The sequence below is a fragment of the Macaca fascicularis genome, chromosome 12 (genome assembly GCF_037993035.2).
Source record: "Macaca fascicularis isolate 582-1 chromosome 12, T2T-MFA8v1.1".
Taxonomy (NCBI): Eukaryota; Metazoa; Chordata; class Mammalia; order Primates; family Cercopithecidae; genus Macaca; species Macaca fascicularis.
Window position 1 is genome coordinate 51,987,585 of NC_088386.1, and position 16,627 is coordinate 52,004,211.

The 16,627-nt window shown below is 36.1% G+C and overlaps 1 protein-coding gene across 17 annotated transcripts in view; it reads left to right on the top strand.

Moving 5' to 3' along the window:
- The window catches only part of GPD2 (glycerol-3-phosphate dehydrogenase 2), a 168,126-nt gene that overhangs the window by 83,965 nt on the left and 67,534 nt on the right, over positions 1-16,627 (top strand). For all 17 annotated transcript variants that reach the window (XM_045367095.3, XM_045367096.3, XM_074009135.1 and 14 more), the window contains 3 exons: positions 11,414-11,538; positions 12,863-12,960; positions 13,983-14,146. In XM_045367095.3, coding sequence (XP_045223030.1) covers positions 11,414-11,538; positions 12,863-12,960; positions 13,983-14,146 — 387 coding nt within the window. The remainder of the gene's footprint in view (positions 1-11,413; positions 11,539-12,862; positions 12,961-13,982; positions 14,147-16,627) is intronic.

The window sequence follows — 16,627 nt, forward strand, 5'->3', positions numbered from 1 at the left end:
AATCACTTAAGTGACTTTTATTCTTTTTCACCTTCTGAAAAGTCTTACTCTGTTTGCCTTTGTGCACTTTGTATATTTATATATTTTTAAAGAATAGACAAGATTATATTTCTTTTTGCAGTGTGTTTCTTTCAAATAGTGTGTATTTATTGATATAAATACATGTATATAGTATTCATGATTTTTAATGGCAAAATTCCATTTTATTTATTTTCATTTAATAACTTTATGGAAGAACTCATTGCAATGATGTTCTTATTAATTATTCTTTAGGTTGTTTTTGGGTGTTTTTTTTTTTCTCTATTTAAAACAATACTATTTTTCAATCAAGTCCTGAACCAACTCTGAGAATAGTTAAGACTGGTAAGATGTGGCCTTGATTTCAAGGAACAACTTAGCAGTTTATTACTATTTATTGAACAAATAAACTTTTTCTTCTGGCAGTGAAGGGCATTCCGTAGTAATCAAGGTATTAGCTAGTATGACTAATACCTTAGCAGATGACTGTGGGTGGTGATACTCGTGGTGGTGATGATAAGGATGACGATTTTGAATAGATAAGCATTTCCAGAGCCTGAAAGTTGATCAGGTTTTTAATTTTTACAGTTAGTAATAGCTAAGAAGATGATGTATTTTTAATATATCTTGACATATTAATTGCGATCTTAAAATAATTGCCTGTCTTATTTTATATATGTGGAATTATGATTTATAAAAAGGATGGGCAAACCTTAGCTTGTATTTCTTTTATTATGCTGGTAGCCCTCTGGGGGTAGTGTTTATAATTAAAATTTATAAAGAGATGACTGAAGGTAATCTATATTTATCCTTTTACTACAATTCCTGATCATATCAGTGGCCCTCTGAAGTGTGAAATAATCATGGGCATTTGGTTAATGAATTGTGCATTGTTGCTGTTCATTCATGGAATTTGCTCTTTTATTATATTTGATGCTTCACTTAACAACAAATTTTGCTTTCTCTGCATTTGATATGTTTTTACCAAATTATTCCTGATTGTATCCATTAATCTTTAGTCACATTTGACAAAAATAAATTACTGTGATCTTTTAAAGTTACCAGTAATAATTAGATTTTTCAGGACATCAAAGTTTTGGGAGGAACTACTAGATGTTAAAGGACTTGTACAAACATGTTTGCATGAGCTTTTTGATAAAATACTGTGCCCAAATGCAATTTTAGTAATGGATAAACCAAGACTATAGAGGAAAGACAAAAAGTCATGGAGTCTTCATAATGAACATTTGTTTGCATTCTTATCATCTGCATTTTCTTGGAAATCAATTTTCGTTTGTTTCATTTGGGAATATTATTTTATAAACACAGTATGCAGACTTCTCACGTTCTCCTGCAGGTCTCTAGGATCAATAGAAATTGCTTCACTCTTTAACACCTCTGTGTCCCATTCTAGGACAGAAACATGTCCCAAAAGCCCAGTTGTGGGCACTTTGCTCCCAAAGGGAGCTGGAAAAGGAGAATCTGATAAATATATTCACTCCCTCAGGTTCTTCAAGGTGTTCTCTTTAGCTTTTTATGTTCTTTTATGTAACTTTACCTGTATGTATCTCGGATTACCTAGTACATTTTTGGTTTAAAATCTGATGTATTTGCATTCTTGGGTGGGCCTGTAGAAAATAAAATAAGATCTGATGTATAAAATTTAACCTTTATGTCTGCAGTTCAAATTCCAGAGAAGACTGTCTCTTTCTGGAGGAAAATATTAATTGTAGTTCTCTTGTTTACAAATGGAGACTTTTATCAATGGTATTTGGCTAGCAATTCTTGAATTCCCACTATAATTCCTAAGGCTGTATAGCACAGTGATTAAGGACACATGTTATAGAATTAGAATGAACTTGGGTCATGTCTTGGCTTCATTGCTTACTACCTCTATGACCTTCGACAAGTGGCTTAACCTTACAGAAAGCCTCAAGTTTCTCAGGCATAAATGGAGGATAATAATAACATTGTTTGCTATAAATAAAAATTTGGGAAAGGAAGGAGGTGTGTGCATTTCAGGATAAATGCAGAAAAGGGAGAGCCTTGGAGATAGTGCATTCTGAGAATTATGGTCTCCACCCCTCCACTATCAAGGTAGGAGAAAATTCTATTTCAGAAGCTAGAATTGCAGGAAGTGAAAGTTTGCTCTTTGCTGGACATAGCTCATTAGACTAGATTGCTAATTTCTCTTAAAATTAATCTGGAAATTTAACATAATTTTGATTAATGTAGTGCTTTCCTTTGGCCAGGGTCAGGGGAATCGACTTTAGAAACTGCAAAACGTTAAGAAGAGAACTACGCCTGTGAGATTTACTAGACTGATTTAGAAAAAGACTACTGATAAGGGAAGTAGAGACTTATCAGATACTAAAGTGTATTCTAAAACTACTGTAATTAAAATAGTCTGGTAAAGGAATCGAGAATCAGTCATGGAGTCTATAAATTAGTCTCTCAGTCTTTAAATACATGAAGTTTAGAATATGGCAAAGGCAACATTTCAAAACTGTGATCATCAGTTACTTCATAAACGATGTTGGAATATCCACTCCCCCCAATTTATGTGTGTGTGTGTGCGTGTGTGTGTGTATGTATGCATATATATTCTGTTTTATCATACTCCATGTGAATCAAGGGTGTAACATTAAAACATTATAAAACTATTAGAAGAAAGTATGTGTAAATTTTTTTATATGGGGTAGGAAAGGTGTTTTTAAGTATGACACCAAAAAGCCACAAAGGAAAAGCCTGCTTTTGATTTTATAAAAATTCAGATGTATCCATGGCAAAAGATATAAAAGCAAAAAGATGAAATTTGGAAAATATTTACAAAATAGCAAACAGAAAGGGTTTATCTCAGTTTTTTTTTTTTTTTTTTTCAAATTTTGTTTTGTTTTTGGAGACGAAGTCTCACTCCATTGCCCAGGCTAGAGTGCAGTGGCTCCATCATAGGTCACTGCAGACTCAACCTCCTGGGTTCAAGAGACCTTACCACCTCAGCCTCCTGAGTAACTAGATCTAAAAGTGTGTGCCACCAGGGCTGATGTGTTTATAAATTTTTCGTAGAGACCAGGTCTTGCTATGTTGCCAGGCTGGTCTGGAACTCCTGAGATCAAGTGGTTCTCCCACCTTCACCTTGCAAAATGTTGGGATTACAGACATGAGCCACTGTACCTGGCCATTCTACAATTTTCTAAATCCTTTTATTATGGTATATATGTGATAAATAGTATATAGCTAGGTTTCATTTATTTATTTTATTTCTTTTTACACTTAATAGACTATGTCTTTTAGTCGGTAAATGGAATCCATTTACATTTTTTTTGATTCCATGTGCATTTGCTTTGTATTTATTTTAACTTTTCATGCTTGTTATTGTGCTTCTTTCCCCCCTTTTCTGCCCTTATTAGATCAGTTTTGTTTCATGCTCTTTTTCCATACCCTCAACTCTGTAAGTATAGTAATGACCATCCTTAAGTACGGTCAGGGACTTTTCTTGGAACCAAAAGACTCCTGCCCTTGTCGATTTTGGGGACCTTGCAGACTAGCTGCTGAGACAAGTGGTACCTGGGCTCTGGTGCTGGTGCCAAGGCTGTGTCTGTCTTTCTGCTTCCTGGGCCCAGAGAGTGGTCAAGAGAAGCTTGTCAACTTCCTTGCACAAGAGGCAGAGACTTTCTTCAGTCCCAGCAACCGAATGCTCCTCTGGCTTCTTTACCTTTCCTTGTAATGGATAATTATATTCCTCTTACCCTTTAGGAACTGAGATCTTGATTGCCTTTGCCCATTTTTAGACCTTGAACCTAGCAAGAGAGAAGCTTTTGGTCTAAACATTCTGCTCTGAGTTTCTGCTACATTTTGGGTCCATTGAGTTTTAATCTTATTTTTGAGTCAATTATGTCCTTTAAAATATATACATATATAATTTTCTGTGTTTAGAGAAGAAGAAGAGTTCAAAGCTGAGCTTACAATGTCATACTGTCCAGAATTTTATTTATAACAATATTTATAATGGCAAAAAATTGGAGTCTGTCTTAATAAATTGGAATATATTCAGTTATTGAAAAGAGATAGATGTTTAAGTATTTACAGGGAAAATGGCTAAGATGTGTTATAAATCAAAAAAAGCAGATTGTGAAGAATGAGTGCTAATTTTTATTTGTTTTTCAAGTGAGATGGTATCAGATTGTGTTCTTTAGTAAGCATAGAAAAGTTCCTGATAAAATATGTAAGACAGTTTTAATAGTAAACATTGTTTACCTTTGGATTTTGTAACTAGGAAACCAGGAGGCCATTAGTATAGTTTTTTACATCATTTTCTCTTTCTGCCTTTCTGTATTATTTGGATATTCTTCCTCTCTTTGAACATTGGGTATTTTTGATAATACCAAAGTAAAAATAAAAAACAACAGGAGCAACTCCCTTATTCCTCAAAATTGTGTTATTGCAATTGTTACAGCCTAGTACAGTTTTGTGACTCCATAATCATATGTGTACTTAACAAACACTAAAGTATGTTAATGACATGTTATAACAACATCATATCTCTATTAATCTGTTTTCTAATATAATTTATGTGTTTTCTAATGTAAACGTAGAAATAGATATTAAATAACAAATACAATATCATATTTATATAAAATGCTAACATTAACTTTTAGAAAATACCAGGCCAAAGCATAGTATCCTGATCGTGAGGATTAACAAGTCAGGATTACTTTGCAGCTTTACAAGAGGATAATATTTTAGAAGAATTGATCCTTCCCATAAAATGTTCAGCCTTTGGGTTAGTCCCTTTTCTTATTAATGGCAGTGGCTGTCTGAAATCCAAAGTTAAGTGCCCAAAGCTTTTCTAAAGAAAGATAAACTCACCTTTTAAAAAAAAAAAAAAACTATATTATTTTTCCTTCATGCAGCATGTGGCTTTAATACCTGTTCTTATGGTGCTAACATACAAAGCATCTTAAATTTTTTGATTTATGTGCTATTATCTTGGTGTCTCTGATACTTATTTCAGAATGATTACTCTTACCTTTCTATTTAGAAATATCTTAATAGTGACATTTCTTGAAATGTATTCTAATGATATAATTAAAAGATACAAGGAGTTTAAATGAAAATATAATCTTGCAGTACTATCTGTAATAGTGAAACAATGAGATAATCCAAATGTTCAAAAATAAGAAATTGAATAAATTATAAAAATTAATAGAATACTATCCACATGTTAAAAATGAACTTATAGAAAAATATTTATTGACATGGGTAAATGTTTACAATAAACAGTGTTAAATGAAAAAATTAAATCAAATTTACCATATAATACTATTTTTACAAAAATGTACATATGTGATTATATACATGCATAGAAAATGTGAACGTTTAAATACCCAAATGTCAACTGTGGTTATCTCTGAGTGGTGTGATTACAGGAGAGTTTTATTTTGTTCTCTTTGCTTCTCTGCATTTATTATATTGAGCATGTTTTCATGCATAATAAGATAATCAGTAAAAGGTATTAAAATATACTTCTGTTCTATTTCATGTTGTGAAAGTTAAATGTCGTACCATTTTTCCTCTTAGATTGTAATTATCCTTCTATATTCATCCAACTGTTTTGATCCATGAATTGGTTTAGTGGGAAGTAATTAGACATTCTCACTCAGGTCAGAAAAGACAAAGCTGTAAAGAACTGTGTTCATACCCCTTGCCCCACCTAGAAGATACAATTTCAGCTTGCTAACAGATGAGATGATAAATGGAATATAGATTTCAAGTTGACTTTATTCTTGTACTCTAATCTTGTTATTCTGCCTAAGATTTCAGAGTAATTTTACTCCAAATATTAATATTTTATTACTGTCACAAAATTCACCATACTACCTACTAAAAGTAATCAATAATAAAAACAAAGCCTTAAATAATGATAATACCCCTTCCACTAAATGAGATAGAGCTTATTGCTTTCCATGAAAAGTAGCTGCTAACAAGAAAAAAGAAAAAAAAAGAAAATTATAAAATCTTGAACTACTTTAGTGAATTACCTTCAGTACATAGAGAGGCCAGCCCTTCCCTGCCTGTAATGTAAGGAGGTCACTCTTTCTACTCTGAAGGAAGATCTCTCCCCAACCTCCTCAAATCTATAGTAAGGAGTAGTTTCTTGAATCCCGCGTGCATTATTTTTTGTGCCCTTCAGACTTAATTATTTTACCTAAGAACACAAAATGCTAGCATTGAATATCACTTAATACTGTTAACTCTCTGAGTAGATAAAACACCTCCCTCTTTTCACTTCCTTGCCCTATATTTAACATACCACAAAACTGAACTCTTGATTTGATTTCAGTAATTTTTGAGGTGAGGAAACAATTTGGATTTTTGAGAGTTGAAACAGAAAGGGACAGATTAGATAACAGAACCACAGAAGAACCTCAAAAGACTTTTAAAAATGTTATTGTCTTCATTGCAGTTGGTTGGTTAATTAGTTAAGAAATAGTTGAATTGCCGCTATGACTTTAATAATGTCTTAATTTTATTTTCCTCCTTTCTACTTCTCATTCAACAAAAAATGAGAGATTTAAAACATTTAGCATATAATAGCAGTTGAAAAGTAAAGAAAATTTTTAGAGTTCTTTTGTAGTTTGGAAAACTTTTAGTAATGCTTTTTATGTTACATGGCATTTTAATATATCAGTTTAGCTATAACTTTGGAAACTAAAATTTTAACTTTTTGCTCTGGAAGGAGCAGTATCATTTCTTTCCAGAAATTCTGGTGGGTAACTTGATGATTTGACACTAGAAATAATGGGACAAGAAAAACAGCCTGGTTTGACAGAGAGGCCCATTTTAACTTTTGTTGGTATTCACTAGGGTTTCTCACATAAGTACATGTGATAACTTTTAAAATGTCCAATACTGGAAAAAGCAGTTTTGAGAGCTTTAAAGTGTTAGCTCTCACTTAAATATCCTGAAATATCCTCCTGAGATGGCTTGCTAATTCCTAGAGTAGTTCCCTGCCTCACACTCTGTCAATTTGGGAAATTAAAAAAAAAAAAAAAAAAAATCCATCCTGACAACACAGCCCATAAAATTTTCTCTTTATATCACTCTTCAATACCCTCTCTGCCTTGTGAGGCCGGATTCTTCATTGCTCCAACTCCTGTTATATGACACTGGTCCTCCAAAAGGTCTCCTGCCTCCAGCTCTACCTCTACCCCTCATTCCTGCAGTCAGAGAAATCTTTTCTGAACCTTAATCTCATTTCTCAGCTGAAAATATTTTGATAGTTCTCCTGACAGGCAGCATAATAGTATTTCTCAAAACAGTATCTGAGAACTTCTAGAAAAAATTTAAATGTTATCCTTTTTCATAATGATAAATTAACAAGCCACACCCTGGTTCCCCAGAATGGATACCTTATAACTGTGCAAAATACTAGAAATACTAATATTCCTGCCTGCCTGTCCATGCTGCATCTTTTTTTTTTTTTTCTTTCCTTGAGATGGATTCTCACTCTGTTGCCTAGGCTGGATTGCAATGGTGCGATCTCGGCTCACTGCAGCCTCCGCCTCCTGGGTTCAAGTGATTCTCCTGCCTCAGCCTCCTGAGCAGCTGGGATTACAGGCATGCGCCACTGCACCTAACTAATTTTCGTGTATATATATTTTTAAGTAGAGATGGGGTTTTGCCAGGTTGATCAGGCTGATCTTGAACTCCTGACCTCAAGTGATCCTCCCACCTTGGCCTCCCAAAGTGCTGGGATTATAGTCATGAACTACTGTGCCCAGCCATTTTTTCTTTTTCTTTTTCTTTTCTTTCTTTCTTTCTTTCCTTCCTTCCTTCCTTCCTTCCTTCCTTCCTTCCTTCCTTCCTTCCTTCCTTCCTTCCTTCCTTCCTTCCTTCCTTCCTTCCTTCCTTTCTTTCTTTTTTTTGAGACAAGGTCTCATTCTGTCATTCAGGCTGAAGTGCAGCAGTGCAATCTTGGCTCACTGCAACTTCTGTCTTTTGGGCTCAAGCGATTCTCCCACCTCAGCCTCCTGAGTAGCTGTGAATACAGGCACATGCCACCATGCCCGGCTAATTTTTGTATTTTTTGGTTGATACAGGGTTTTGTCATGATGTCTAGGCTGGTCTCGAACTCCTGGGCTCAAGTGATCATCCTCCCGCCTTGGCCTCCAAAGTGCTGGGATTAAAGATATGAGCCACTCACACCTGGCCACATCTTGTTTTTTTCTGATGAAACGTTTGTTTCTTAAAGTGATCCAGGACACATAGCTCTGTTCTCAGAGGCATTTTCCTTTTGAGGAGATCCGGATATTACTTACTTGTGAAAAACAGTGGCTAACAGGGCAAGATCCAAATACTCGAATGTGTAAGAAGAGCCCTCTGAGATCTGCCTTGCCCATTCTTTGTACCTGCACTCCAGCCCCTGAGTGACAAGCAGCCCCTGGATAAGCTAGGCCACATCAAGCGTTTGCCTTCTCTGTCTTAAGCTGGGCTTCGTCAATGATCTTTCCCTTTCTTCAGTCCACCCACCCTGAACACATACTTCTCTGTAGACTCTTCTTTTCTGACGACTCCATCCCCAGGTACAAGGTAAACTCCCATCTCTCCCATCTTGGCTATAGTTAATTTTCACACAGGGAATTGTGTCACTACAAAACTAAGCCCAAAATTTGGTGGCGTAAAACAAGAGTTATCATCAGCCAGTTTCAGTGGGTCAGGAATCTGGGTGAGCCTTAGCTGGGTACTATGGCTCTGCATCTCTCATAGTGGACAGTGCTTTCTAGTAACTCACATGGTTGTTGGACTGAGGTCTCTGTTCTTCACCACCTGTTGACCAGGAGCCTCCCTTTGTTCCTGAACTCACAACATGACAACTTGCTTCACCAGAGCAAGCAAGCAGGAGGGCAAGACAGAATACTGGAAAGAGAGAGAGCATTTCCTAGTCTTTAATGACCTAATTATAGTAGTGGCAGGTCACCTGCTCATTAGAAGAAGAGTGCTAGTCTAGCCCACACTCCAGGGCAGGGGGTGACATACTAGGCAGTTGGGATTACTGGAGACTGTCTAAGTAGTCTGTCTACCATAGCCTGTAGGATACCTTAGGGTAGGTATCCCTAAGGATAGGCCCAGGTGAGGAAGCTGTGGGCCGTGGGGGAGGCTGCTTGTCCTCTCTCAACCTTGCTTCCCTGCCTCGCATGGTGTGGGCATCTTGATGCCATGACAGTGATTCCAGGGTTTAAAGAGAGGTATATTTTAAATAATCTGGCTCTTAAATATCATTTGAAAGTCAACTCCCTCGTCTGATCTTCAGCTGAAGAAAAAATGGTCTATTTTAGTGCTAGAAGAAGAACTCTGTGTTGGACTTACTAAGAAAAGGTGATATAGCTCACTGAGATAGTGCATTCTTAAGAGATTTGCAAATTTCATTTTTCTGGGTTTATATCCTGAATTTACCTTCTAACCTGGAGTATGATGAGAATCTTCTGGATTTTCAAACTTGGCCTCTATTAAACTGCTGCACTTTGTTTACTTGCTTTTCTTTGAGCAGGGAGCTACCTGACAGCCTAGTCCATGCCTAATTAACTTCTAATATCAGGATTTTGGCTCTCAATATTCTTAAAAATATGTACTAATATTTTTCTGTGTTTTTAGCATATTCAGTACTAAATTTGCTAGGCATTGCTAGGGTTTTAATAGTTGAGAATTTTACAGCTCTTTCTCTGGCATATATACTTAAAAGGAGTGACCTGGGGCTGTGATACCTGTAATTTTTTTGTTATTTTTCTAGGTAGTTAAGGCATTAACAGTTTTTGCCCTTGAATCAAAGTTCTCTACTTTTCTCTCCATACCTTCTAAATATTTTGTCCTTTTGAGTCAAGGGAATTGCCCTGATTTTATGATGACATTTGGGTACGATATTTAAACTGTTAAAAGTTATAAAAATGACCCTTTGGTATTAAATGTAATAAGTGGCTTTGAATTGAATACATGTGCAGGTTCTCCTAAATGAACTTTGTGAGTCCAAACTGCTCTAGTTACGTATTCTCATTGTAATTGGATTCTATGACATTCTCTCATCCTCCAAGAGTCTTCCAGGCCATGAAAATTCCTCATGGCTTGGTGTCGATGTATACTTTGGGTCTTTTGGGTTACTGACTTTCATCTCTCAACTCCTGTGTGACACTTGTAGTGCTGATGGTCATCTCCACTCCTGAAAAGGCACGGTGTCTCTGCAGCAAAACAGAATTACTTACCCCTAAGAGATCTATAACAGCCCTCAAGTAAAGGGGGAATGGGCAACTGCTACAACTGAGCTACCTTTGCTCAGCCTTTCCTTATCAAGAATATGTTCTTTTTCTTCTTTTCTTTTCTTTTTTTTTTCTGAGATGGCGTCTCACCCTGTCACCCACGCTGGAGTGCAGTGGCACTATCTTGGCTCACTGTAACCTCTGCCTCCTGGGTTCAAGTGATTCTCCTGCCTTAGCCTCCCGAGTAGCTGGGATTGCAAGCACAAGCCACCATGCCCAGCTAATTTTTTGTATTTTTAGTAGAGACAGGGTTTTTACCATGTTGGCCAGGTTGGTCTTGAACTCCTGACCTCAAGTGATCTGCCTGCCTCAGCCTCTCAAAGTGCTGGGATTACAGGCATGAGCCACCACACCTGGCAAGAATATATTTTTTACTCATGGTTATTCTGCACTGTGTTCATTTTTACTGGCTTGTATTTCTTTGTAATTCTAAAATATTGTCATGTTCAAAGGTTTTAAATTAGACTATAAACACCTCAATATCAGAACCTATTCTTTTCTTTCTTTCGTTTTTTCATTCTTTTCTTTTGTTCTTTCTTTGTTTCGATATCTTGGATCTCTTTCCCCATTGTATATCTACCATAATACCACTCCAGACACATTTCTCAACAGAAGTCAACACATAGAAGGAAGTCTTGTCTAGATTTATTCATGATGCGTGCATTAGAGTAGATCAGAGATGAGGGGCTGCGACAGGTCTGGACTCTTGTAGTGAGAGATGAACGATTAGAAGGCTTTGCAACAGCATTCAGTTAACTCTACATGGGTAGAGTTGGGTGCCGGTCTCTCTTTTAACCTTCTAAGTGCACCGGAGTATGTTACTGCCATGAAATTGCACTGTAATATTTTCTAGTTGTGATTCATTCACAGCTTAATATGCTTCTAGTTCTGGCTTGACTTTTCCCCCAGGAAGAGCCTAAAATCTCTTCATTATAATATAGACAGTGTACTGCACTTTGAATACAAATTTACCCATGTTCGGAGTAATTTTTCTTGTGATTGTCTCTACCCTGGAGAAGTGCCTTTAATGAATTACATACAAATTGTGTAATTTAAGAAGTTAATTTGGTTTTCTGGTTACACAGGACTAAAAACAGCGCTTGTAGAAAGAGATGATTTCTCATCAGGGACCAGCAGCAGAAGCACTAAATTGATCCATGGTGGTGTGAGATATCTTCAGAAGGCCATCATGAAGTTGGATATTGAGCAGGTAATTGTGTATGCTGGTTGTTAAACAAAAATTGCAACAATGCTTTTTTCTACCCAATTAAATCAGGTTTTTTTCTTTTTTCTTTTTTCTTTTTTTTTTTTTTTAACGGCTTTTAGCATTTCTTCCTGTTGGAAATACCTATTTAGTATATTCTGCTGGAATATCTTTCAGGAGAGGTGTGTCAGTTCTTTCCTGTAGTATTATGTTTATGGGTAATCAGGGGCTTTTTCTTCACAGGCATGTTGAAGTAGCAGATTTACAAAATCACTTTTGGATGTGTTGCCTTTTAAACAATTGTGATTGGATTTTTGCCAGTGGCTACCAAATTGCTACTTTGCAAGCACTTTCAGGGGAGCTATGTTGTAATGCAGGGGGAGTGCGAAATCGATCCTCTTAACTACAACTGCAGTCATACGCTCATATTGTCACTGACATATTCTGAAGGAAAAGATGATCTGAGTCATGCTTTTCTTATGTCACACTTTATTGTGTCCAGCCTGCCACCATTTGAAAACTGCCAAGGCAGTGTGGAAGATGACATTTCCCAGAGGGGTAAAAAAAATCAGCTGAACTTCCTATCTCTTTTTGTACGTGAAAAACACAGCAGCACTGGCTTGACATTGTCAAGTTTTGAATCTGTCTCGTTTTTTTTCTTGATAAGTCAGTTTTGAATCTGTCCCCTTTTCTTATATTCTCTTCGCATCATGATGGATGCAATGAAAACAGCATAGGATTTAGAATCAGCTAACTTGTGATGTGGTCAGGCTTATTTACTCAAAATCTATGAGTCTGTTATCTTATTTGTAAAATTAGTGTTATAATAGCATTGCTGGCTTTTTAGAGAGGCATAATGAGGACTACAGCAGTTAAGACAAAGCCTTTTTATAATCTGTAAAATACTGTGCAACTGTTAAGTAGCATCATTGCTTGGTTTCGTGAAGGCAAGACAGAAACTTTTAGCATGAACTTGAACAATCTGTTATCTCCTACACAGAAAAAATAATATGGGGAACTGAGAAAGGGAGACAATCCAGAGGATGCAAGATAAATGGCTACAATAATCTTGTAACTCAAGTCAGGAAAATATCTTACACCTGCGAACTCTGACAGCATGTTTTTCTCCTATGCAAATACAGTTAAGGTTTCTAAAAAATCTTTGAGGTTGACAGCATGATGTATTATTAGAAATTTGATTAGGAGGCAGCTATCCTCACTCAGAGGTAGAGGTTTCTGTGTATCAATCAGTTGGCAGGGTGTCTATTTGCCATTTGAAAATATTATGATCTGTTACTGCCAAACTAATTTTCTCTGTTTTGCCTTTCAGTATAGGATGGTAAAAGAAGCCCTTCATGAGCGTGCCAACCTGCTAGAAATTGCTCCCCATTTATCAGCTCCATTGCCTATAATGCTTCCAGTTTACAAGTAAGCCTTTTGATATCACGTGTATGCATTTGCTTCTCTGCGGTCAGTAGAACAACAGTTTTAATGGAAATAATCCCTCAATGCATATTTCATAATTTGGTTTTAATTGGTCCTAATCTTTAATCCTTTTCAAGTATTTTCCTTTGTTGTATTTAAAAGTATGGCTTTTCTTAAATTGCTCTCTACTGGCCTATCTCTAGATTTTAAAGGCAAAGGAGGTCGTGTTCTGTACTTGTAATTAGTAGTTTCTTCCTCCAGTTTCTGAGAGTATATAGATGAGCAACTGCATTTGCATTAAGGAACATAAAAGGATCATGTGCAGACTGTAAATGGCTCCGCTAAAGTATCCTGTTGTAAAATGTAAACATACCATATACCCACTTGTAACCCAAGCCATTTTGAGTCATGTTACGTGTCTGAGTTAACCAAGGCTGAAATTTGGTTAGGAAGGGTCAGATTATAAATTATAAAACTTAATTTTCCTAATGTTGTTAGAGCTATCCATGAAGTTGCCTTACATTGGAATTCAGGTAGTATGAAAAAGTAGATTATGTAACTCTGTTAACCACATTAGTGTTGTAGGGGGCTGGAAACAGATTTTTTATAACTTTGTTCATCCTTCCTCATAGATCGCTTAGGACTTCCTGAACCAGTGTTTCTTAATCCTGGGTGCACATTGTCATCATCCAGGCCCCCACCCTAGTCTAGTTAAATCAATTTCTGGATGTATGAGGTTTAGGCATCAGTATTTATTTTTAATGTTCCCCAGAGAATTCTAATACTCAGCCAGGTTGAGAACAACTGCCTCAGAGAAGATTCATTTAAAAATCTCATTGATTTATTTTACTTACAGACTTCAGCTAGATTGGTGTCAAAAACAGTTGCATAAGTCTGTTTCTTTTGCAGTCCACTTCTAGGTATGCTTTGTTTTTCTTAAATGAAAGGTGTCTTGTACTGTAAGGTAATGTTCTATAATGCTATACTCTGTTTCTAAAGAACTTTCCCCTCTATTTATGCTGTAGGTGGTGGCAGTTACCTTACTACTGGGTAGGAATCAAGCTGTATGATTTGGTTGCAGGAAGCAATTGCCTGAAAAGCAGTTATGTCCTCAGCAAATCAAGAGCCCTTGAACATTTCCCAATGCTCCAGAAGGACAAACTGGTAGGAGCAATTGTCTACTATGACGGTATGTGATATTTTTTTTCCTCACAGATACTTTTCTCTCACTCATGACCCTTATAGTATATTCTTAAGGAGATAGTTTTGCATCTTTAAATACTAATCTTACACAACACACAAACGCACTTGCATGCACATATTAACCATTTTCTCTAACAGTGGCTGAAAAACTAACCATAATGTTTTACCTTTAATATTGTTTATTTTACATATTTGTTTTCTTCTTTGATTTCTACTTTGTGTCTCATGGTTGGTTTGGTCCATTTCTCATCATTATGAATTTGGTCCCCACCCTCATGCCATGTAATTTGTTATGTGTTTGCTAGTGAATATTTGCCTTATGAATATATTATAATGTTGAAAGCAGCTGAGGATATGTTAGGTTTTCTAGATGAAACCTCTATTTTCAAGGGGTTATAAACCTAGGGGGAAAAATGCCCTGTGGGCTGAAATTGACATGTTTGTATTTTGCACAGGACACAGTTCTTGAATGTATAATTTATATGATGAAGGTAGATGAACATTGCATCTGTGAAACTGTGCTCTCAGTTTTTATTGCTTATTTTATTGTTGTTAGATGTTTTCTAATAGTGACATTACCTAGTGGCCATTTGCCATGTGTTCAATGTTCATTCTTTTTTTTTTTTTTTGCATGTGTGCAATAATTTTGTACATTTTATTTGAAGGAGCACTTAATATATCTCCAGATAGACCACAAAACAATATAAAACAAAACAGGCAAAGCCATTTGTAAAATTTTACTAGTAGTTTTAAAGTGTGTGAGATTGGAATATAGTCCAAGGGTGTCCATTTATAAGGAAATAACTGAACACAGATAATTATACATGTTCAAAAAGTCCTAAAAATTTTGTGATGCAGAGGACAGCTTCGATTCTATATCTCAGTGAGCCCCCAACACCCATTATATTATCTTTTCTGTTTAGTATTAGATATCTAAACTCCTAGTAAGAAGAATTTGTTGTTGTTGTTTTATTTTTTTCTGGATATTTTGATATTTATACTGAATACTATGGGATGTCCCAAAGGCTATCCCTGTGTTTTTTTCTTCTTTCCAGTGTTACATTTCTGAACCAATTCAGCTGTCAGGCTTTCATATATAAATGCAAAAAGTATATGTGAACCAAACTCAAGAAAATGTCCTAGGGACAACAATATTAGAAAAATGTTAAGGGTCTTAGGCAAACATTAAAAGCTAGAAAATTCACAGTTTGCAGTGCTTCCCAGCATCTGAACACCACAGGGGGGCCACTTAACTATTTTTTTGGTGCCCTTGATTGAGTCTACATGTTAAAGGACAACCTTAACTGTGAATTTGCTTTCTCTGCATCAGACCCTTAATGTTAACCCATTGTAGTTTATTGGGTGATTATAGTAAAGAGGTTTTTGGTCCAGGAGGAGTAAGAAGGCATTCTGTAAATAGCATCCTGCCCATCCTGACATGGAAATGTTTGTGGCCTTTCCATCTTATTACTAATCCCTCCCGCACAAACCCTCTCACATACTTACTCATTTTCTATGCTTTGTGATCTATTGGGTACTAACAAATTTTATTTATAAGCTTGTCAATATCTGAATCTTGTAAAAATAAATATTAGTGGGCTGGGCATGTTGGCTCATGCCTGTAATCTTAGCACTTTAGGACGCCAAGGCAGCCAGATCACTTGAGCCCAGTTTGAGACCAACATGGTGAAACCTCATCTCTACTAAAAATACAAAAAATTAGCCAGGTGTGGTGGCATGCACTTATAGTCCCAGCTACTTGGGGGACTGAGGTGGCCAGAGTGAGCTGAGATTCCGCCATTACACTCCAGCCTGGGTGACAGCATGAGACCCTATTTCAAAAAAAAAAGAAGAAAAGAAATATTAGCGAATGTCATGTCTGAATTTGTGACATCCTGTTTTACATTGGTTTGGTATTGTTGTGAATTGTAAATTCTTATTGATTCTACATGAAGAAGCCAAGGGAAATCTTTGTCACACAAGGCAGAAGAAACATTATTCTCTTAGAATCATGAGGAAAAAGAATCTTTTAATCTAGAATTGATCTTTATAGCCTGTTATAGATTGCAATTATGAGCTTAGCAAAAATTTCTGAAAAATTTAAAAAGTATTTAAAATATTTTCAAATTGCTCTTTGGAAATCGGTTATAAAATCATTAAGTCTTGAGCCAAAGGAATAAAAATAATTATATTCTACTCATTTGATATAAATAATTTGTCTTTTTACTTTGTTCTAAAATGGTACAGGCCTAACTATATTATACTTGAGGTGAGGCAAAACAAGCATGTGCAACAGTGTAGTTCTGTGGTTTTACAACATGTTTACATGTGGGGCAACTCTTGTTTTACCTAATATGGTATGATGATCAAATTGAATATTGACATGGAAATAAGATGACGAGGAGCATGTAGGTAAAAGAATTAAATGAGGCCGGGCGCGGTGGCTCAAGCCTGTAATCCCAGCACT